Source organism: Anthonomus grandis, chromosome 18, assembly GCF_022605725.1.
Source record: "Anthonomus grandis grandis chromosome 18, icAntGran1.3, whole genome shotgun sequence".
In the NCBI taxonomy this organism is placed as follows: Eukaryota; Metazoa; Arthropoda; class Insecta; order Coleoptera; family Curculionidae; genus Anthonomus; species Anthonomus grandis.
The window spans coordinates 13,115,231-13,140,799 of NC_065563.1; the positions used below are offsets into that span (position 1 = coordinate 13,115,231).

The 25,569-nt window shown below is 36.1% G+C and overlaps 2 protein-coding genes across 3 annotated transcripts in view; one reads left to right on the plus strand and one right to left on the minus strand.

Annotated features, from left to right (window-relative positions):
* The window catches only part of LOC126746766 (glutamate receptor ionotropic, kainate 1-like), a 71,246-nt gene extending 65,996 nt beyond the window's left edge, over positions 1-5,250 (minus strand). The window contains exon 1 of the mRNA XM_050455119.1: positions 5,101-5,250. Coding sequence (XP_050311076.1) covers positions 5,101-5,179 — 79 coding nt within the window. The 5' untranslated portion in view covers positions 5,180-5,250. The remainder of the gene's footprint in view (positions 1-5,100) is intronic.
* The window catches only part of LOC126746783 (uncharacterized), a 47,107-nt gene extending 22,788 nt beyond the window's left edge, over positions 1-24,319 (plus strand). Inside the window, exons 2-5 of one of the 2 annotated variants that reach the window (XM_050455166.1) lie at positions 4,667-4,817; positions 8,668-8,816; positions 11,383-11,560; positions 17,727-24,319. In XM_050455166.1, coding sequence (XP_050311123.1) covers positions 4,667-4,817; positions 8,668-8,816; positions 11,383-11,560; positions 17,727-18,090 — 842 coding nt within the window. In that variant the 3' untranslated portion in view covers positions 18,091-24,319. Of the gene's footprint in view, positions 1-4,666; positions 4,818-8,667; positions 8,817-11,379; positions 11,561-17,726 lie in introns of both variants that reach the window. The other variant, XM_050455165.1, reaches the window with a different exon arrangement.
* The last annotated feature ends 1,250 nt before the right edge of the window (positions 24,320-25,569 follow it).

The window sequence follows — 25,569 nt, forward strand, 5'->3', positions numbered from 1 at the left end:
CACCTCTCTCATATGCCTTGAATCATCTTGAAATGTCACTTTTCGTATGTAATTGAACCAACTAAAGACGTGAGGCATCAATTCATTACGATCGTCAATGATTCTTGGCTCTCAGATGGGTTTTAATGCCAAAAAGTCCATTTTTTGAGTTTCTACCGCATCTCACCTCTCTCATATGCCTTGAATCATCTTGAAATGTTACTTTCTGTATGTAATTGAACCAACTAAAGACGTGAGGCATCAATTCATTACGATCGTCAATGATTCCTGGGTCTCAGATGGGTTTTATTGCCAAAAAGTCAATTTTTTGAGTTTCGACCGCATCTCTAAAATGTGGTCTATTTGCTGCTATAAATGAAGCGGATACTGTACTCGAAATTTGAGTTTATCCTAATAGTGTTTTTTCCCAATTGAAGCCTTGTCAAAAAACGAAAAAATCCTAAATTGCATCGTATTGGAGACATGGCAAAAACCGTCTCGTCTAAAGAAGCAATTAATTAGACCACCCGACAGAATGTAACCTGCTTGTCGTCTGTCGATATACTCTTTCTTTCTTTCGCAACAGAAAAAAGAATAAAGAGAGAAATTTGCCCACCAGATAAAGCCTCTTGAAAGGGACAATGATACAGTTATTCTACCTGACGACAGGGACGGATTTAACATTATTAAACTACAATTTGTGTATAGAAAATGGGCCTGAAATTACCCGGTGTTATTATACCCGGTCCAGGACTCTCATCAAATCATTATATAAAAATAAGCGGAGAATATACAATTAACTCGGTGATGGTCCGACGAAATTCCTTTGATATTATACGCTCTGTTATTATTTAAAATAGCACGTTGCGAGAGGCGAACAACCACAGTGGCGCCCAACATTTCATTTAATTTCAAATTATGAATAGAAATCAAAGATGGCGTGTTAAGTTAAAAGAAAAAACATAATGGCGGCCATTTTGTCCCTTTCATGCATGGGATGACGTCACGTCAAGCGCATAATGGCCGCGGTTAATCAGAATTTTGTCGTTTTTATTATAAAACAAAAATATTTAAAGGAGTGGCCTTAAGAATACAATAATGCACATTAAAAAAAAATAAAAAAAGTTTTTTTTTTTGAGCAAGAATCGAACCTAAGACCCCTTGGTTCATATCCACTTAACGCAACCGCTAAGCCAAGCGGCTCGGTCCGGCAGGAACAAAATTATGCTTCTAATGATAACTAGTGACCCTCTAATTTCATACGCCATGCTTAGTATCAAGTAAAATCCATCCAGTTCATTTTTATTTACAAAATAACAATATACAAATAAATATCTTATTTTAAAAACACACTAAACCAATTAAATAGGTATTAAAAATAAAAAAAAAGTTTTGTCCGTGCAAAGAATCGAACCTAGAATCACTCGCTTCTAATTTAGTGTACGGTACCGCTAGACCAAGAGACTCGATCCGGGGCGGAAAAAAAACGTTTATTAAGGGTCAAATATAGAGAAATGCATGTTGCCTAATGATCAGACAGAAATTCCATTGACGTTGATGACAAAGACGGGGGGGGGGCGGCCATCTTGGGTGGCATGGGGCGGGAAATTTAAACCTATATTTGATGTGTATTAAAGCAAGCAGTTTTTTTTTGCAAACAGTAATAATTGTAATGATAATTACTAATTAATGACGGTTTGTTATTTTTTATCGGCGCCAGCAAGTCGTTATCGTTAAGTCAAGATTGTAATGTTTATAGTCTTTTTTTTTTTTATTGGCCTTGGTTTTCTATCATTAATTGTAATTTTTTGATGCACAAGGCGTGACGCATATATTACCGCCATCTTGGTGTTACTTCTTGACAACAAAATGGCGTCCTTAAAATAATAATAATATTTACTGATGCAATAACATCGAGTTATTATAATAAACATATTATACAAGTGCAATAAATAATTATTTAAGTGGGTCTCAGTCTTGTAATTATCGGCAATAAAATAGGTTTATTGGTATTCGATGAAAGCTTAAATCACTGATAGAAGACACACATGCGTCCTGCATATTTTCCATTGTTTATAACTGGGACACGGTTATTTTTATTTATTAGGGAGCGGCGCAGAGTCGATAGAACAGTAATAATGCCACTTAATTAATATATGGTTGAAGTCACTTGTAGCCACGCCCGAAATGTTCGAAGGACCATGGACCTTAGGGGCAACCCTAGATATAATAGTCGAAAAATGTTTATTATAGTGCTCGAGATGATAAATAATGAGAATGATAATTCCATCACGCGGCGCATTCTCTACGTGCGGAAATTATATTCTCGACTTGTGCTATTAAACCGTAACGGTTCTTTTTTCATTCTCTATCGTACAAATTATCTTGCGTTTCTTGTATCTCGGCAATTAGGTTGCTTTTTTTCGCTATTAATAGCATTTATAATAATATCTTTAACCGGTCGCCATTTTGTTGCGCGTTTAATGGCGCTCGACTATAAACAACGCCCCTTATACAATAGCTTAAATAATTATCAGTTTTTCGCCTTTATTATTTAAAAATATTAATAATTATGTTATATAGTAAGATCCTATTCTATATTAAACAGTTATAAAAAATAAAAAAGTTATTTTCCTGGTAAGGACTCGAACCTAAGTTCACGTGTTTGATATGTCATCAACAAAACCCCTAGACCAAACGGCTTGAGGCGCCCGAATTTAAATAGTGGTTCTAATAGGTACTCGCTTTATAATTCCATTTCAATATACCCAGAGTCCACATAAATCAAAATGGCGTAAAATATACAATTAGGTTTCTTTTTTTGCTATTAGTGGCATTTATAAGATCTTTAACCGGTCGCCATTTTGTTTGGAATCTTACTGGTAAGGTCATGTTCATTATAAGTCAATTATCAAGATGGCGCTCGACTGTAAACAACGCCACTTGTCAATAGCCTAAATAATTATCAGTTTCTCGCCTTTAATATTTAAGAAAATAAATAATTATGTTATATAGTAAGATCTTATTCTATATTAAACAGTTATAAAAAATAAAAAAGTTATTTTCCGGGTAAGGACTCGAACCTAGGTTCACGTGTTTGATATGTCATCAACAGAACCCCTAGACCAAACGGCTTGAGGCGCCCGAATTTAAATAGTGGTTCTAATAGGTACTCACTTTATAATTCCATTTCAATATATGCAGAGTCCACATAAATCAAAATGCCTAAATAATTATCAGTTTTTCGCCTTTATTATTTAAGAAAATACATAATTATATTATACAGTAAGATCCTATTATCTATTAAGAAGTTATAAAAAATAAAAAAGTGGTTTTCGGAGCAAGGACTCGAACCTAGAATCACTTGTTTCATATGTCCTAAGCAGAACCGCTAGACCAAACGGCTTGAAGCCGCCGCATGAAATTGCTAGGTCTAATGGTCACGAACAGGTGACTCTTGTCATAATATATATGCCTAATAAACAAAAACCTTTCATACTAACGCGTTAATAAATATATTCAAATTACGTGAATATATAGGACGTGTGATTATTTGAAAATATCCATACATCATTATAATCATCATCATAATGTTATAAAACCGTTTGGAATTTCGTATGAGAAACTTTCGAATTATTTTAACGATTGAGCAATAAACGTTGTATACTCGATGTCCTCATGAAAATAAATTTATAAACATGAACATTCAGCAGAGAGAGAGAGAGAGAGAGACAGACTGGTTATGTCCCGTGTTAATTAATATACCGTTAATATAAATTTTTGTTTTTTCAAAGGCAGCCATGAGAAGCCAACCTTCGCTTGTTTCTTTAAGAAAAAAAATTAGGTACAATCTGGTAATATACACTTAACTAAGCACATATAATGGTGGCCATCTGTCCAACGTTGATCACCTGTCTTAAAGCATATTAGCAAATACTCGTTGCTTCTTCTTTACCATAGAAAAGGTTAATTACCAAAGGTGATTTTTTTCCCAATTAACCGGTACCCACGGTCCGATTTTAACTATAACAGTCCTCGTGAGTGCTTTAGCTTGTAAAAGAGATAGCGCATGGGGCTTTTATCTTGGGTTTTACGAGCATAGTCGGTCTGCCCGGGTAGGTATCTCGGTTGGATTATACCGGGGTCGACATACCTGGGTTGCATTTTTTTTTTTAAATTGACTTAAAAGGGTTTATTAGTGGGTCGATAAGAGTGGGACGATCCATTTACAGGTTTAAAAGCGAAGGTGCCTTATCAATGATATTTAAGCAACTATAGACCATAAACAATGTGACAATCGTCTCCTCTTGACACTAACCTAAGTGCTACTTGCACCCAATAATTAGTTATAATTTTTTTGGTTTTATTAGTAAAAAAAAATATATTATATATTACAGACAAAAATGGCATCATACAATTAGGTTGTATAAGTTTAAAAAAAAAAATAAAAAAGTGAGCAATGAATCGAACCCGCGACCTCTTGCTTTATATGCACCGAGCGTTACCTTGACGCTAAACGGCTCACTAGAGCAGGACTGAAATTAATGATTGTTAAAGTAAAATGAAAATCCTCTCACCTTATTTTACCTTAATCTACGACTCCACTGCAAGTATGGACTATTTCATCACCATGAATGATTGTTGTAAATAATACATATGATAATTTGAGTTTAATTTCTATTTTCAGATCACGTGCGATGTTTTTGCAACTTACCGCCGTGCGTCGCCACCGGTTACATGTGCAAGTCCAGCAGCGGGGGCTGTTTTTCCGATTTGGTAAACTCCACCAAAACGGCTACTTATCGAGCTAGACACGGCTGCATAGAATACCTTACAGAGTAAGCACTTAATTATAAATAACCATACAAAATTATAGAGAAGTGATGGTTGCATATAAAATCAGAGAAACTCTTCTGACAAATAGCGTCCTCTCGCTTGGCAACGGAAACTGTTGTAACTAACTTGACAGTTTGACGTGCCTAAGTGGACCAATCAAAATGGTAGAAGGGCGTGGGCAAATTAAGGCGGGAAAATAAAATTATTCAGCTGTATTTCACATAATATCTAAACGAATTAATTAACGATAGTATAACAGTAATAAATAAAATCATATTTTCTTACCTGTATTGCTCAGAGTCAGTGCCAACAATGTAATTTCTGTCAAGCAAGATGGCCGACTTACGATTCCGATTCCCACCATACAAGCTTCATAACAAATTAATTTGACAATTTTGACGTTTCACGTGCAACTGTTTGCTGGCGTGGTAAATGAAAGCACTTGGAGAGAACATCAGGGTGGGGTGACCCTGCTGTTTCTTAAGAACGTCATTTGTTTCGGACAAACCGGTCCGATAATATTCGCGAATAATAATAATAATAATAATGGTATTCTCGTATTTAATAAACCGGCGACGTCCGACTGTTACGTGTAGACCAACACGACGAAGATAACGAGCCGAGAATTTTAATAAGCAAAAGGACACACATACGTTTAAATAACAATTGACAGGTGAACGTAGACGGTAAAAAAAAATACGTAAGGCGGTACGCAACCGGGTTATTATGTTCAATGCAGCTCGTTATAACTTATGAATGCCAATATACGGGGTGTCCCAAAAGTATGGACACACCCAAAGAAAAAATCTTTAAATACAAAAGTTTTGGGGAATCAATCGGTGCATCTGATGGTGACCTTAAACTTGACCTTGAGCTTGACCTTCGAGGTTATTTGAAGGTCAAAGCGATTTTTTTAAACGGGAACCCCTATTTTTGACACCGGATTCTGAAAGAGCGGAAAATTTTACGTCCGGGTATGAGGTTGAAGTAATCCCGAGAGGTCAAATAGAGGTCAAATAATGACTTCTTAAAAATCAAAACAAATAAAGGTCATACCCTTTACCCCATCTACCCCATTTTCAAGGTCATTTGAAGGTCGATCTTATTTCTTCAAATGGAAATCCTTATTATTTGACCTCTTGGGATTACTTCAACCTCATACCCGGACGTAAAATTTTCCGCTCTATCAGAATCCGGTGTCAAAAATAGGGGTTCCCGTTTAAAAAAATCGCTTTGACCTTCAAATAACCTCGAAGGTCAAGCTCAAGGTCAAGTTTAAGGTCACCATCAGATGCACCGATCGATTCCCCAAAACTTTTGTATTTAAAGATTTTTTCTAGCGCCCATACTTAGGGTTAAATTAAATCAAAATGTGGAAATAACAAATAAAAACAGAAAAGCAAAACCGACTGCTATTAATATTCACGACTATGTTAGTAGTAATAAAGGATGTGGCGCCTCATAAAAAAAAACCCTGGCGCCGAAATACAATAAACAATGGGTACACAGGCGAGCGAATATAAAGCGCGGACAGACAAAGCCGCTACTTACTTGTCGGTATTCCCATAAATTTTTAATTAACCGGTGCATTAGTAATTACACCTTATTACGTGTGTTAATCAATTCGCAACCCAGTTTTAATATTTATTAAACAATTACCATGCTCTATCGCATTTAATGGTCGAAGCTTTTTTTGTTGACTGATAGATGCTCAATTGACGTTGACGTTTAATCTGTCAAGGCTATCCGTAAAATGACGTAAAGAACCCATTGATTGTAAAGGATCCCATAGTTTTCTGGCATAAATGACATTTTGTCGTCTTTGGCTTGGGTTTTCCTTTATACGTGAAACCGTTCGGACTTCTCATTGGCTGATGGTAATCACGTGGTCCCAACGGATCCGTAATATGAAACAGTGAAAAAGCTTCCGCTCCTCGACATGTAGATGGCGTTAAGAAAGCGAAATTACCTCCTCGAGATTGCACGGAACGTCATATTATAAAACACGGCCATTTTTCATAGTACTTTAGGCTCTTTTTTTTACTTCTGTCGAAAAACGAGGTTTTATTAATCAAATTTCGCGAAAAATCTGTGGGGCTTGTTCTAAAGCTGACGTCAAACCTGAGAGAAGAGCAATTTTTGAGCAGATTCTATGGATGAACTTCGGTACATTTTTTTTTAAACATATTTACTTATTGCTCTTTCATTGCCTAATTGAGTAGTAGGTAATTTTATTAAATTTTTATTTGAAACACCCTGTATTAATTCTATTTTGCAAATTTTGCTCGTAGACCGACATTCAAATTTGGCGCCATATTCTTAAATTTCTCTGACGTCACAAATTCATTTTCGCTTAGTACTACTCCTCCACACTCAGGGGGCGCCACATTAAATTGACGTTTCAGTACTCTATCGGTCCTTATGGGAGTGTCATATCTAAGAAGTATTTAAAAACAACATAACCTAATGACTAGGTTATGTTGTTTTTAAAAATTAAAAAAAAAATTTTTGTGAAAATTAGTCTCGGCAGCTAAATGATTTAAAAATTGCCCAAACTGTGCGAATCATATATGTATAAATTACCATTTACCATTACAAGGCACTTATACATATATGGTGCGAATACAATGCAAAAACAATTCTTAGTAGATGACCATAACCCCACTTTATCAATATCGAGGCCCTTTGGAAAGGAAATGGAAGAAAAGTAGAAATTGCCCCATTTCCATTAAGCTTTTCCGCCATAAAACACGTAAGCAACAATCAACATTTTAACACGTACCACAATTAAAGATAAACTGACAAGGGGCCGTTTATAAGAACATATACATATACACCAGCCGAGGACTGCATATTTATACTCGCGAGTTTATTAATAGTGCCGTTACAGTTAAAACGTGTTATTGAGCTTGTATTAATTGCCTGCCTATCATAAATAAATCCCATTGACTTTTTTCTTTAAAACGCGACCGGTTTTTGAGAACTGGTTATACTTATAATAGCGGTACCAACGGCGATGGACATCATAATATATAGATTTAATTGCCACATATCAAAACACTGTTATTATTGTAAAATTTGACTTACGAGCTCCACCATATATACAGCAAGAGATTGAGAGTACCATGAAACAAAAATGTTTACTATTTACTGTACTGACCCATCTAATAAAGGTTAAGTTTACTCACCGAGGAACTTCGGTCCCCTTGATTCAGTCATGCCAACAACCATCAATATAGTTACTTTATGTTCGCTTATAATTTACATTATATATCTTCTTTCTTCAACGAGTAGCTAATAAAGTTAAGCATCTCAACACTCGGAAACTAAGATAACATATACCGAGATCTTAGAATCCAAATGTGTCAATCGAGAAGACAAGTGAGGGCCCTCTAAAACTCACAAGACCAACTCGAAGGAACTGCACGCTCAGAGGGCATCCATGTCGATTGCTACACAATCGACCACAACCTGGTAATACCTCTCTAAACAGCGACAAACTCTGGTATACCATAAAACTCTACAACAACAATATAAAATATTACTCACATGTCGACATAATTAACCTGTGCACAAAACAATCACAACCATTCTAATATCCACCTAGTGGACAAACACCACCACACCTGGTCAACTGTGACCACTCTATATAAGCCGAAGTGCTAGCACTCACTGACTCTTTTACTTCTTTGGGTCTCTCTCAATCTCTGCTTATTTTATTATTATTTATGTTTAGGGTATAGATTTTCAAGGATGTAAGATAATTCTCGGGCGGTTGAGACAGTTTTAAACGAATACAGGGTGTTTATAAAATATAATTAATTACTTTAGGATATTTTACATTTGTTTTAGGGCTCAAAGGTATGAATGCCCCATCGGTGATAAAGATGGTCAGATTCATAGGATAGAGGGACGTAGGTCTTTGATGGTGTGCTGTACGAATGATATGTGCAACCATATCGATAATCCTACCACCAGGAGTTTGTTTAATAGTACTTTAGGTGAGTAATATGTATACAAAGGAAAAAGGTCAATTTTTAGTCACATCATTATTTAGTAATTTATCGTACACATTTTTTAGTAGCAGCCATTTTTTGAAATCTTCTTCTTTTTAAGTGTCTCTCTTGGATCTGTCTCGTGGATCAGTACACGACAATCATTTGGAAGGGTACAATACAATAATGTTGCCTCAGTTCCATTATGTCTTTAGTGTCGATTATGTCTATGTGTGGTTTCACCGCAAATGCAGTCAAATCATACCTATATGACTTAACTATCTGTATAACTAAAAAATGCAAATCTGTAGACTACAGAATTCAAAAGAGAAATTTCACTTTTGCAGTATGGCAGGGACTTAAATAATTAACAAATAAGATCTTTATTTACTGTTCACTTAATAATACCTAACACTGAGAATACTCTTACATTGTGTGAAAGCACAATTAATTCACAAACCGAACTGTCAAATGTTTAATCAAATTTGGCGTCAAAAACATCGATTAGGGCCACCAGAACTGGTAAACCTTTCTATTGGAGAGAATAAATCTAAAAATATTTTTTAGTTATTAGATTGGATAATATGGACAAAAATTAGTGATTTTTCATAGGAATTTCTTACTGGTAAAGTATGTGGGGTGGGTGGGGGGTGTAAGGGTAGTTTTTAAAAAAAATGGTTTTTATCTTTTACAAAAAAAAACGTTTTTCATTAACACTACCCTTACACCCCCACCCACCCCACATACTTTACCAGTAAGAAGTTCCTGTGAAAAATCACTGTTTTCCAAAATAACATGCATGAATAACAGCTGATTTTGTCATTAATATCTAGTCTAATAAAACAGTTTATTGTACAAATTATAAGAGGGTTTCTGAGGATCATTTTGGTATATAAAACGTAATTTTAGCTCCAATAGTTATCGAGTTATAGCGGTTTTTGTTTCACAGGGTAATCATTAATTGCAAACATATGTTCTAGGCAGGATAATTTGAAAACTATTTAAGGCACCTTAATGGGGTTTTCACTAAAAGTTAGTGCGTTCTTTTCTGAACGTTTTGATATGCGAAGCATTTTTGTGAGTTAAGAACTCACTGAGTTACAGTGGGTTTTGTGAGTCAAGGTCCAAAAAGTGAACCAGACATGATAACTTGAGATTTTTTTTGGGGGTGGCTGGTGGTAAGGATTGTTTTGATAAAAAACAATGTTTTTGCAAAAAATATCAATGCAATAATTAATTTAATAACACTTAAATATTTAATATAAAAACGGCGTTATTAGATTGGATATAGACGAAAAACAGTGATTTTTCATTGGAATTTCTTACTGGTAAAGTATGTGGGGTAGGTGGGGGGTGTAAGGGTAGTTTTTTAAAAAAATGGTTTTTATCTTTTACAAAAAAACCGTTTTTCATAAAAACTACCCTTACACCCCCCACCCACCCCACATACTTTACCAGTAAGAAATTCCTATGAAAAATCACCGTTTTCCAAAATAACATGCATGAATAACAGCTGATTTTGTCATTAATATCCAGTCTAATGAAACAGTTTATTGTACAGATTATAAGAGGGTTTCTGAGGATCATTTTGGTATATAAAACGTAATTTTAGCTTCAATAGTTGTTGAGTTATAATGGTTTTTGTTTCACAGGGTAGTCATTAATTGCAAACATATGTTCTAGGCAGGATAATTTGAAAACTTTTTAAGGCATCTTAATGGGGTTTTCACTAGAAGTTAGTGCGTTCTTTTCTGAACGTTTTGATATGCGAAGCATTTTTGTGAGTTAAGAACTCACTGAGTTACAGTGGGTTTTGTGAGTCAAAGTCCAAAAAGTGAACCAGAAATGATAACACTTTTTTTTTGGGGGTGGCTGGGGGGTTAAGGATTGTTTTGATAAAAAACAATGTTTTTGCAAAAAATATCAATGCAATATTAAATTTAATAACACTTAAATATTTAATATAAAAACGACGTTATTAGATTGGGTAATATAGACGAAAAACAGTGATTTTTCATTGGAATTTCTTACTGGTAAAGTATGTGGGGTGGGTGGGGGGTGTAAGGGTACATTTTTAAAAAAATTATTTTTATCTTTTCTAAAAAAACCATTTTACATAAAAACTACCCTTACACCCCCCCACCCACCCCACATACTTTACCAGTAAGAAGTTCCTATGAAAAATCACTGTTTTCCAAAATAACATGCATGAATAACAACTGATTTTGTCATTAATATCCGGTCTAATAAAACAGTTTATTGTACAGATTATAAGAGGGTTTCTGAGGATCATTTTGGTATATAAAACGTAATTTTAGCTCCAATAGTTGTCGAGTTATAGAGGTTTTTGTTTCACAGGGTAGTCATTAATTGCAAACATATGTTCTAGGCAGGATAATTTGAAAACTATTTAAGGCATCTTAATGGGGTTTTCACTAGAAGTTAGTGCGTTCTTTTCTGAACGTTTTGATATGCGAAGCGTTTTTGTGAGTTAAGAACTCACTGAGTTACAGTGGGTTTTGTGAGTCAAGGTCCAAAAAGTGAACCAGAACCTTTTTTTTTTTTTCAGAAGATGCTGATGTAAAAAGAAACCAAGATCAAGAAATCTACTTATACTCGAATTCAGAGGTGTGGTTCAGGGCGGCCACCATAGCGGTACCCATTTGCGGTGCCGTCATACTCTTCGTCCTGATCGCTTTGGCTGTGAAAATTTTAAAAAGCGAAAACCAGAATTCCTCCAATAAACTTGGGTAAGATAATAATACATTTATTTTAAAAAATTCAAATACAATAAAACTTCTTTACACAAATAGGGACAATAAACAGAAGCCACTAAAACTGGCAACTTGTTGGACAGATCCGTTTTTCCCGTTTTAGTCTCGTCTAATATTTATGTCCAGTTCGGGATAGATTACATAATTATAGTTTAATGCCCAGCGCCCACAGAAGTGGTATTGGCTTATGGCGTGGCAGTGGTGTGGCACCGATGTGGCGTTTTGACGCCTACTAAAGTGGCACAGAAGCAGCACACAAAATGCAAATTTAGTCATTACTACAATGTCGTCTTCAGAAGACGAAGATGTTCTTGCTTTAGTGCATTTAAATAATATTCAAAGAAGACGATATTGGGTACATCCTTTATGGAAAAAGAAAAACGAAAAATATGGCAGCTTTAATGTATTTAAAGAGCTAAATCAGTATCCAGAACGGTTTCAGTCTTTTTATTGAATGTCTAAAGACTGTTTTACTCGGCTACTAAACATAATAAAACCAAAAATAACTAAAAAGAATACAAACTGGAGAAATTGTGTTAGTGCAGAAGAGCGATTATTAATAACTCTTAGGTAAGTAATTAAATAATAACTGTAGAATGCACTAAAAAAACATTATAAAATTCATGAATAAATTTTATTATGAAATTTATGAATATGAACACATAAAGACAAACATAAAAACTAGTCATATGAATACCCTTGAGGCTGCTGATTCGAAAAACTAGTAGTATATTCAAAATCGGTTCCATGTAATGTTTGTAGTGTATGGTATGTTCGACTTCTATTTTCGTTTGCTGGTTGATTTGACGTTGTGATATTAACCGGAGAATAAACTTGTATATTGGAAGGGTTTGAGGAAGATTCGCTAAGCGGTGAAATCATTTGCTGAACATTAGAATTTGATGTCTGATTTTCTTCCAAAAATTTCTCCAGCCAAGTTCAAAACGCCAATTTTAAATTTTCTTTTTTGAAAATCAGTCGTTTTTTTCATGTCCGGTAGCATACTTATCAGGAATGCCCTATCCGGATCCTCAGTTTTTTCAGGACATTCTTGTAATTTAGTTTGTTTCTTTTGAAAATATTCAAAAGCACTTGAATTGACTTCTTGCAAAGTAGGGTATTTTTTTGTTTCTTTCTTCTTTTTTGGTACGTGCACAGCTTCTGAACTACTTTTTTCCCCATATTCATTGGTGTCACTTAAAGGCGCCTCTAATTCACTGTCAGACTTGCTCGAATCAATTTCATTTGAGATACTTTGCCACGGGCTCATATTTCAAGTCCTTACAATTTTATTTTTTAAGGGGACATACAACAATACGAAAAATGGTTTATCACACAGCTAAGATGTTATGGAAAACTCTACAGCCACAGTTTTTACCAAAACCGACTAGTGAAAAATGGTTGGATATCGCTGAACGCTTTTATAGTCTATGGAATTTACCTAATTGTATTGGGAGCATTGACGGCAAGCACATTAGGATAAAAGCACCCCCAAATTCAGGATCTGCATTCCACAACTATAAAGGTTTTTTTTCTATAGTGCTGTTAGCTGTTGTCGACGCAGATGGCTTAATTATTTCTGTAGATGTGGGTGAATATGGCCGCAACAGCGATGGGCGTGCGTTAAAAGAAAGTAAATTTGGAAAGTGTCTGGTTCGAGGAGAACTTAATATACCAGATCCAACTCCTCTACCTGGTGAAGATGTAAATATTGGTTTTCCCTACTACTTTGTAGGTGACGAAGCATTTCCGCTCAGAAGCGATCTTATGAAACCATTTGCCCGCAATCAACTTACCAATGAAAGAAGAATGTATAATTACAGAATTTCTCGGGGACGCAAATCAGTGGAATGCTGCTTTGGTATGTTAAGTACTAAATTTGGAATATTGCAAACGCCCATCTGTATGAAAACGAAAAGGATTGATATAATAATCCTAGCAATATGTGCTTTACATAATTTTATTCGTATTTACGACGGAATTTTTTCCACACCTAAACAACCAAACAATATTCAGCACATACCTGTTCAGGATTTGCAAATACAAAGAAACACTCCACAAAATTTAAGAAATCGGCTTTGTAACTACTTTTGTAACATTTCTCCCATTCCAAACCAAGGATATTACAATTTTTAATAACTATTTTTTATTATACTCTATTTCAGAAGTGTATAGAGCAATAAACTGGGGAATTCCGTTCTGTTTGGCTACATTTCGTGGTAGTTCATAGGCGCAGGTACTTATAATATTTATGAATTTAATTTTCACGGATTAAATGCCTTTATTTTGAAAGAGATTAAATACTAAATAAATACTTTTAATCCTTTTGTACCTATCTTTTAACGCTTTGTAACATGCAAAAATGGGGTCAGGTAATATATACAGACTATAAATACTTTTAAATCATATTTTAAACGCTAGTAGTCACTGCTACGCTGTAGTGTAATCACAATATTATTATCCCAATATTTAAAAAATGGAGGTATTCAGTCTAACGAAAAGATGTACTAAAAATTCTCCACTATCGCTGAGTGAAAAAGTTATTATTTTAAATGTACATGATTGCATAAAACACGATTACCCTAGTTTTACTGTGCAAGAAATTGTTGAAAAATGTTCTCGAATGAGTGGAATTGGAAAGTCCACCAATTTCAAATTGTTGCGGGAAAGAAAAGTAGCAGGTCAAGTGGAATCTGCCAAGCAAAAGCCAGGACGACCTACAAAAGTCCTTGATGAAAATGCTAAATGTATAATTCGAAGAAAAGTTCACTCTTTTTATTTTAAAAAGGAAATACCCACCCTAGACAAAATTTTAATGGAGCTTGGCCGAGATGACAGTATTCCGTTGATAAGTAGAAAACTTTTATGGAAAACTTTAAAAAATATGGATTTTGCCTGGGAAAAGCATAACCGCAAAGCACTTTTACTGGAGAGCGACGAAATTGTTTGTTGGAGACGACAATACTTGAGAAGTATCAAGCAGTACCGCAGGGAGCAAAAGAAAGTTTTTATCTTGATGAGACGTGGATTAACGAAGGTTATATAGTCCAAAAAATGTGGCAAGACAAAAATATAACCAGTGCTCGCCAAGCTTTCATAGAAGGCCTGTCTACGGGTATTAAAGTACCTTCGGGAAAAGGAAAAAGACTTATAATCACACATATTGGAAGCGAAGAGGGATTTTTAAAAGAAGGTCTGCTAACCTTTGAGTCGACTCGCACAGGAGATTACCATGAAGACATGAACTCAGACGTTTTCGAGGACTATTTTGGTGAAATGATAAAATTTCTTCCGGCTAATTCGGTGGTGGTTATGGATAACGCAAGCTATCATTCACGGCGAATAGAGAAGACGCCAACTTCAAGTTGGAGAAAGCAAGAAATTATCGATTGGCTGACTGCAAAAGGTATTGCGTTTGAAGCAAATTTGATAAAAAAAAGAACTGCTGGCAATAGCAAATTTACACAAAACTCGTTTCATGAAATACGCCGTGGAAGATATAGCCGAAAAATATAATATAACTGTACTGCGCTTACCGCCATATCATTGCGAACTAAATCCTATAGAACTGATATGGGCGCAGGTAAAAGGATTTGTAGCAAGACAAAACACGACTTTTAAAATGAAAGATGTTAAGCTACTGTTTGATCAAGCCATTACGGAAGCGACACCAGAGAATTGGTGAAAAGCAGTCCAGCATGTAATTAAGCAAGAGGACAAAATGTGGGATCTTGACAACCTCATCGATCAGACAGTCGATCCTTTAATTATAATGTCAAGAGGTGATGACAGTTCGTCAGATGACGAAGAAGACTACAATCTATTATAATTTAAAATTGTTATACACTGTTCAAAAAGTGCCAGATCCAAAAGTGACATTTTCAACTGTTTTACTCTACATATTATGTTCAATAAATTTGTGAAAAAAATATATTATTCCATTTAAACAAAAGTAACTTTCTAAAATAAAATAGCATTTAAGTACATTAATTATAAGGTAAAAAACAAGTCCCAGTTGCACGCCTTTGGCGAACCGTTTTCAATGTTTATCAGTGGGTAACAATGGGCAAAACTCATAAATTGACCCAAAACCGGGTGGCACCACCTGCAATCAACGAAAAGAAAGATCTTTAAATTGAAACTAATACCCAACTAAGGTAGTGGCATAAAATATTGGTGGATCACCAGGTACCACTTTTGCATACCTAATGAGGTTTTATTGCTCTACACACTTCTGAAATAGAGTATAGGTATTACAATACTATGTTACCTCTACTACATTTTTTGAGTTGTAACTATAACCTTACTTATTATAATAAATTATTGGATTAAAAATTACCTGTTTCCTTAATTGTTTTCGAGATTTCATTCCAGGCAGCATCTTGTGCAGTTCTGTTACAATAATCAGGTCGATTATAATCATATAAACATGGTTTTGATTCAACTAATTCGACAAAGCGAACATTAAATTCAAAATCATCCCGCATTTTCATGTCAAAACTATAAAAACATTCAAAACAACGAACGAGATCGGACTGGCATGCCGCTTTCCATGCACCACTAGTGGTTACAATATGACGTGCCATTTCTGCACCGCTACCACGCCATCTCAGTGTGCGTTGCTTAATTCATTTACATTATCTTTCTATTGCCACTCGCCAGAACCACGCCGCTGCCAGACTTCCGCCACTTCTGTGGGCGCTGGGCCTAAGGTATATTTTCTTAAATATCATAATTAAATGCATTTAATTGTAGCAGAACACTCAATTACGTAAGAATGAAATTCAAAGGAGTAGTCCATTTTTCTCTCACAGAGAGAGCGGCTTAAATTAACCCTTTCAGGCACATAAAAGAAAAAGTCTTTAATCAAAAAATTTTTATTAGTAAATAAAAACTTTATACTCTAACTGATAACTTAACTTTAATTTTTTTTCCTTAATTTATTTACAAGTATCCTGCAGGACATGGTTTTATCTGGTAACCACTGTGAGATACAACATAAACTCGTTCCGAAAACAAAGTCTTAAATTTATATGGTATAGTACGTAATAAAACAGTTTTTATCCGAATTGAGACATAAGACAACATTACAAGTATTGCAGGCCCATTTAGTTCGATGTGGCATTACTGCAGTGCTACATAGAGCACAACGTCTAGATCCTCCATGGACGGGCATATGAAGAGCATTACTTTTTCTTACCTCAGGCGGTACGTACGGCTTGTACCTATTTTATTTTATGATGCTTTTTTTGCCAGGAGTGTTTTTTTAGTCGCGCCAATAAGACCAGAAATTATTCTAAGGCAAAATAACTTCATAGTTAGTTTTTCTGCATTCAGTGAGCTTCTATATAAAATATACGAGTTTACCACAGAAACATCAATGAAGTGCCAAAACAGTCTATGCCACCATTTTCTTCATTTTCTGTCAATACTGTAGCAAGATTTTATGTCATTATTTAGGTAGGATTTATAAAAATTAATACTGTAAATCAAATCAAAACTAAATAACACTAATTATAAAATATATTATCAAATTCTATGTTCATACTAGATAACTCATACTGGTTTCACCGCGAAACCATAACAAGAAACGTTTTTACTAATCTTACTTTTGCATACATTTGACATATATCGCTCTAAACATAACCGTAATACTACACACCTACTAATTATATTGTACTTACCACTTAATTTTATGCCAATTTACAATAATAAAAAAACACCCGCGAACTTGGATACTTTTGCAAAAAATCAGCTGACGGAAATATTTGAAGAACGGTAGCCTCAAATTGAATCGATAGAATGCCTTGAAAACATTTAATTCAACGAGCCGATAACAGATGTTGCTAATACTATCGTTGGTTTCACTTAAAAACCACTGTGAGACAAAATAAAGACTTTTGATATGGTGGTTTCATAGTGAAACCACTATGCCTGAAAGGGTTAAGTAATTCCGATGTTAGAAATTACCTGTTCTCATTCTAGTTATGCTAGTTATACTATATTATGTAATAAGTGATGTTAGCCTGTAAGAGATTACTATACATAATTATATTGTAATAACGCGCCTTAATATACAATATTTGCATTATTATTAACAGTCATAATCATACTGTGACTTATCGAGTCTTTTACTTTACAGTCCTGCCCTCTACGTGGTACCGTCGGAACAAAAATCCGACAGATGGTCGGACCACCCTTACAAACCGTGCACAATAAAGAAATCGTACTACTCCCAAGTGCACCCGAGCGCCTTTTTAGTGCGGCAAGACCAGCCAGAGGACGCGGAGGAGAGGCCTTATCACGTGCCCCTGCTGGTTCCCAGCCGTTTGGGCAGCATTAGCGACAGTAAAAACGCCAAACGGAATTTACTGCGGTGCGACTCCGATTCCAGCATTATGCATCTGGACTTGGAGAAGTCCAGCGAGGACTTTTTGGTGAACGCGAATATTAACGGCACCGAAGTGGACAAGTTTAGTAAGGACGAGAAACTTTTAATGGCGTAATCGTTACGCTGCTGTAATTATTGAACTGTTCTGACTATGACGAAATCTCAACGTTGACTGCAATAAGCGAATGCTCTTTTTTAGGATTTAAGGTCGAAACTTACCACTGACGCACGCTATATGAATGTTTATTGTTACCAAAGAGTGGGAGTTTTTAACTGTAAACGAGACGTTCCGTATATGGAGTATCTGATATTAAGTCTATCGTTGGCTCTTTTTTTTTTATTCTTGAAAGTATCGGAAAGTTGGCGGATTTTAGTTGGGACGTTTGGGGGAAGAATTGGGACACCCTTTATGTTATTTTACCGATCATCAACAAATATTATTAAGCTCTTTTACCCTTTTGTATTGCCAAGGATTTCTGGATAAAATTGTACTTAAAAGATGCCTTATATGTGTCTGAATTTAACTATAAAAATCGAGTAAAAGGAGACATTTGCCTGGTAGTTTACAGTACAAATTGGTGATAGAACTTTGCCCCATTTGTTAAATTGTACTACACGCAGTTTTCTCCTTTATCATAATGTTGCTAAGACAATCTTAGTGATCCACGAATTAAGGTGTGATTATTTGTTTGAAACACCAATAATAATATAAAAATTTAATAAGGTAAGCGAATTCCAAGAAATAGTCCATCTTTTCTCAAAAAGACTTACATTAAATAGTAATGAAATAAACTAGTCTAAGTCACAGGTCTCAAATTTATTAAATTATTGAAGTCGGAGGATTACACGTGTCTCGCCCATACTAGGCATCATCATCAGATCCGCTTGTGTATTCACTAATTAAAATAAGGAAAAAAGAAGCAGAGAACAACACTACACGATACAAGTCAAGGGTAGAAATTAAATTAAAATTGGTAAAATCGAACGGAGACTAGTTACTACATATGAAGGGCTGAGAAGCCACTGAAGTCAGTTTTGAGAAAACTCAAATTAAAGTTAAATTGTTATAATCAAATGCAGGCAAAAGTATGGCAATTCAAAACAGTTTTGTTTTAAGTGCTAGGGTTTAGACTATCATAAATATGCTATTTAGTCTTTTTCATATCGATTATTAGGCAATATTTGATAAAAGTCATCACTTGTGCCGCCTTGGCTTCCCATAGAAATTAGGAGTTTAATAAAACATAGGATACAAATAAATTAGAAAAATGTATTTTTCCAATGAAAGGTGGCTTAACAAAACACTAACAGTTTGTATAAAAATGTCATTTAAATACCACTTGCAGAACTATTCTGAGTCACTGCTATAAACATTGTCTTCATGTTCTGGATCCTCATTTTCATCATCGTCAGGATTGTGATGTCCCTTTTGAACCGCTTCTTGCTGTTTCTGGATGTTCTGTTTTGTGTGCACCAACCGATTTCCCTCATAGTCTAATGATCTATAGAATTGGTGATGTACGAGAGGTACAAAAGGTAGGAGGCCAACAAGGTCTTTGTACTTTGATGCTTTTATTTTCTTTTTATTTGGTGTTTTGTCTTCGAAGTGGACTGTATTTCTTGTAACTTGCTCTTGTTTACGCAAATTAAACCTAGTAGTTAGAATAAAAATAGTATTTATTAACTACATACAAAATTGGTAATTAGGTTTAGTAACAGCGTAAATTAAAAAGAACTCGATTTGCTTGACGCGTACTTATTTCTTGCGAGTCTTGATTGTGTCTGTCTCTTTTTGACGCGCCGCGATGTCACGGAACATGAAACAGCAGCAGCCATGGATACTTGCGCGGTGCGGCGTTGCCGTGTTTAACAGGAAATACTATGTTTCACAGTTTTATTCAGTTTTTGCACAAAGTTGTTATATTTCACCGGCATGAACATTTGGTTTAGGGATAAGAGAAGGCAAGGTTTTTGGAATCCTTCTAACATTTTTGGCAAGCATGTTATTCATCCATTCTTTATGAACACTGGTTACGCGGCGCCGCCCCCAGTAGTGTGGGACTCAGTGTCGAGTCTGTTTCGTCCTGTACCCACTAAAACTCCATCGCTGGGTGGTGCCTTGTGGCTCCCTACAAAGAAGCAGTCCTATTGTGTCCCATATGTTTAGTCCCACAGGTTCAATTCTGTAGCTTCAAGGAAGTCCAGCATTGTGCCCAGTGGTAGATTTCTTCTTTTCTCTTCCCCCAGGAATGTTGCCCTGGTTTGATTAAATGCTTACAGTATGTGAAGAGTTGTTTCGTCTTCCTCATTGCATCCCCTACATAGCGAGGTAACTGATTTCCCTAGCGTATGCAGGTGTTTCCTGCTGGGCGCATGGCCTGTAAATAGCCCCGCGACCCTTCGCAGTTGTTGTCTGGAGAGGCCCGGTATGTTCTCACCCTTCTTGAAGGGTGGGCTGCCTATAAGTTGTTTGGATTGTTCCATCTTTGGCAGCTGTTCCCAGTAGGATTTGTTCTGGTTTGTTAGCCAGTTGCCGATTTCCCTCTTCCAGGTCTTATCGTTGACACAACAACATGTTGGTTCAGGGCCTACCAGGCTGTTGCTGGCTCCCTGAGTTGCAAGTTGGATTTGCACTTGCTTCTTGCAGCCCATATTCTCTGCTAGGATTATCTCAGGCCTATTTTGCGCTTCGGCAAGGTTCCTGAGATCCTCCCAGCAGCTTTGCACAGTCCTTGACTTGTTGCAAAGTCTCGAACTGTTGTAGTGCAAGTGTTGCAGCCTGGCCTCCTGTGAAAATTGCGGAGGTTGGCAGCCCTTCTCTCATCAGTTTTGTATTCCTATTATGCTTGACAAACGTCTGCGGGCAGACCCTGAGTATCGATTTCAATGAATGGCGCACGTCGAAGTTGTTCCAACTTCAACCTGTTTATTTAGTTTATTATAAGGGGCCTTATACGTTATCTATAAAGTTTAAAAATATGTATTTGGGTATTACGCTAAGTAAAAAATTAAATAAGATGTAAAAAATTATCTCACGGCTTCTAAAAAATTAAAAAAAAAGAAAAATACATTTTTTAGAAGCAGTAAGATTGGTCCGTCCACATTTAGTTTGTGAACGTTCAAATATTATAAATTTCTTCTTTTTATAATATTTCTTTGTTTTACTCTCCAAATTAAAACTACCATTTCATTTAAATTTCTCCTTTTATTATAACCAATTTAATTAATATTTTTATATTAAGTCTTAACAACAACAAATCTGCGCGTGTAGAATAGCCTTTAAATTTCTAAATTCCTTTGGTTTGTGCTGAACGGAGACCAGAGAGAAGACGACTTCCTTGTTAGCACTTTTATCATCGCGCATTGATTCCAGTGTCGTGATCTATACGTTTATTTCCGCAACTGTTGTCTTAATCTTACCGCATCACAGATCGTGATTTACTTATCAAACCCGCAATCACTCTTAGTGATTCAACCCGAATTGGAAGACCCAATAAGTCCAGAGCAGGCCTGCTGAAGCTGGATACAGACACATTAAGGTAAGGATCTTTAAAGGCTGGTTTTTCGACCTTTCCACAATTACTTTTAATCACACAAATACAGTCCACTTTAAATCTCTCACTGAATTGTCTAAATCCACCTTGTGCTTAACTAAAAAGATAAGTAACAACTTTACAAAGGAGAAACAAAAGAAAAAGTTCTTTTTTTCTTACCAGACCAACCAAAGATAATTTTTTAAATTTTATTTAATTTCCAACCCAACCCAACCTCACTCAAAACTAGACGAAACCACGAAAACAAGCGTTGAACGTTCAACCGTATCGTCGATACGAATACAAATTGACAAATTCGTTTCTGGGCACATGCACGTGCGCGATCCATTGAAATCGATACTCGGGGTCTGCCCGCAGACGTTTGTTTATGCTTGCCTGTAAATTTGTTGTTTCCAGGCCCAGGTGTAGCATGAGTTGTCTGCTCTGTTGTTCGTCCTCCACCATGCCCACAGCTACCCCGATCTCGGATCGTTTGGTTGCCGTGTGCCATACTGAGTAACCTCTTTGCCTGAGCCTGTCCGCTTCTGCGTCCAGTGTCCCCTTTTCTCTTTGATGACAAAAGGTTTTTCTGTCTGTTCTTAGGGGGCCAGACGCCCAAGGTCCTGTATCTTGTCAAATAAGGCATTGTGCCCATCTGCGCAATTTGACAGCAGTCTTTTCGCCCTCGATATAGCTTCAGCCCGTACCACTAAGTGTAGCGGGCTTAGTCCTATCAAGTTCTCTAGGGCAGCAGTCGGCGTTGTTGACATCGCTCCTGTTATGCCCAGACATGCTATTCGTTGAGTATCTGTATTACAGTTCTCTTTTCTGCCGCATGCCACCATACAGGTGCTGCGTATGTAATGATGGGTCTAACCATTGTCGTGTACATCCAATGTACCATATTTGGTGACAGTCCTCATGATCTACTGAACATTCTCTAACAGTACATAAGAGTTTTCGTGGCTTTATTTGTAGCCTGGATTACATGCTTCTTGAAACTGAGTTTTTTATCCAGGGTTATACCTAGATATTTGACCTCGTCTTCAAGTCGCAGATTTTCTCCATAAAATTTTTTGTTTCTAATGGGCTCTAATTTCCTTCTTTTGGTAAAGGAAACCAGAGTAGTTTTTGTGGGGTTTACCCTTAGTTGTTCTTCCTCACACCAGTGCTCGACAGTACATTTTTTCGAATACATGAGCCTGACAACCCCCTCGTGTAAGGATGACTATATCGTCAGCATATCCTATAGCGAGGATAAGCTGCCTCCGATACAAGGTTCCACAGCAGCGGTGACAGTACGCCCCCTTGCACACTCTGGCCTTAACCGTTGTGCTGTTGAGATTTGCTGCTATACTTTCCTATGATTTAGCATTTGGGTTATCCAGCCGCCAATCATGGGATGTATTCCTCGTGCTGTGCTATCGCACGGTTGATTGAGTCATATGATGCATTGTCAAATGCTCCCTCAATGTTTAAGAAAGCTCCTAGGGCGATCTCTTTGTAGTTCAGAAATTGTTCGACCCTCTGGGTTATCTCGTGAATCGCAAGATTTACCTGTTTGGTAGGCATACTGGTGTCGATGTTGACCCGTAATACATTGTCCCTGATATACTTTTCTATGAGCTTTTCCTCTGTTTTTAGGAGGAATGATGTAAGGCAGATTGGTCGGAAGGATTTACTCTTAAAAGCTTTCCAGATCCAAAGTAAGGAAGTCTTCATCCAACATTTTCTTCACTAAGAACTTTTTGCTAGTCGTGGCTATAATATCTACCCAGTCATTAGGAAGGAAAACACCTCTTTTTGTGTTCCTCTAGGTATTTTCCACTTTACCAAAGTCTCGGTCACAATGATTAAAAGAATGACCAGTAAGCAAAAATTTTAGGTCGACAATTTCAATCTGCCTTGTGTTTACAACATACAACCAAAATTTTTACTGTAAGTTGGCTTTTATTTTTTATTTGAGTGACTGTAGAGGGCAATGATTTGATGTACTGGATTAAACACGATACCATTTCTTCGCATCCTCTTGATGCTTGCCGCCTCATGCCAAAGAAACATAAACGCATCATCGGTCCCAATATCATGTACATTACATTATACGTCCATTATTGCCTGAAGATTATTGCCTCATCTTTTACTTCTTTTTTAGCACTTTCAGCCTTACGTAGGTAGACTTCTTTAGCGATTGTTGCAGCTTGTTTAGCTTCCAGATCTCCATGCTCAATAGCTAATTTAAACTTGTCACAATTATTACAAGTGTCAGTATGTGCTCGATGGAAACTAAGATTGAAACATGTATTAAATACACACAACCAAACTTATATGGAATCACCCAGTAATTTCGCAAAATGGAATTTATTTAAAAAAATAGTCATTGAGGATTAAAGGGCACTTTTTCAAAACCAAGTTTATTAAAAAAAAAATAATAAAACTGATTACAATTTTCACAATAATAGAACAAAAAACAAAAAGTGTAGATTTCTATAAAAATGATTTTTCTGAATATGACAATTTAACAAGAAAGTTAATTTAAAATTAAATGTTAATAATCAGTATTGCCACCTCTAGCATCGATGCAAGCACGAATTCGACGAGGCGTGCTATTGATCAAATTGTCAATGTCTTCTTGGGGAACATTTGTCCATTCCTCTAAAACCGCTTGAATAAGTTGCTCAGTGTTACCAGGAGCATTCTGGCGAGCTCTAATCTTTCTTTTTATCTTATCCCATAAGTGCTCTATAGGATTAAGATCCGGTGAGCAAGAAGGCCACTCTAAAACGGCAATACCTTCCGTTTCTAAGAAACATTTTGCAACTCTGCTGGTATGTGAAGGGGCATTATCTTGCATAAATAAAAAAAAATTGCCAAAACCACCTCGCCAGAACCTAACTACAGGTTGCAATACCAAATCTACATACCTTTGACCTGTTAGGGTTTGTCGAATTGGAATTAAAGGAGTTCTTTCACCAATCATAATTCTACCCCAAAACATTACAGGACCTCCTTTGTATTTCGGGATAGGTTTGGCAGCACGAAGTCTAGCTTGTCTCACTCTACCTCTTAAAATGCGAATCCGCCGGTCATCGGATCGCTATTTTTTAGAAGCCAATGACTCGCGGCACATGTATCCCTTGACTTCTAAACTAAAAAGCACTGTTAAGCAGTAGTTTTTTTTTCGCCACTAGATGTTAGCACTCGATAGAGTTGGCCACGAACATTTTAAAGTGTTTAAGAGTAAGTTTCTGCATTTAACTCCATTATGAAAAATATGTGACCTGTACCCCTTGGCTTCTCAGCCCTTCATATTAAACTACTTACTTCCTATATTATTACAATGAATTTGTTTAATTTTGATTATCAAATATAAACATCCATCACAACCTGTTGACCCAAGATGTACGCGATCAAAGACCAAAAAAGTCTAAAGGTGTCAGAACAGGTGACCTTGCGGGCCAATGGACTGGACCACCTCGACCAATCCACCTGTTGTTGTCTAAGAATGCCAGAAAATCAAATTTATTTGATACCTACACACTTATATAACACGTAGTACACCTTTTAAGTTTTGATGGTTTTATATCCACTTAGTGAACGACCTGATTAAATGTATTTCCCGACATTTGGAGTCGATTAGTTGCCAAATTGTTAGTTATTCCAGACACCCCAGACAAAAAAAAAGTCTATAGATGTCAGATCCGGTGACCTTGCTGGCCAACGGACCGGACCACCTTTACCGATTAGATGTTTAGGATATATATCACTCACACATACTTTCGACAATAAAAAAAAAAAAAGTCAACCGTATAAGCGCACTAATTACAAATTTAGATGGTGGTGCAATAAATGTACTGTTTTTAAAACACAATGTGATTTGTAATAATAAATTATACTATAGTTTGTTCCTGTATAACTGTAAATATACTTCTAAGCATTAGTACTTATATTTTCTTTTTTTATATCGCTTATTTATTTACTGTAGGTACTTGTATTATTATTAATTGTTTAGGTGGTACTCGAGACAATATGTACTGATGTTGAATAAAGTTATTTCTATTTTA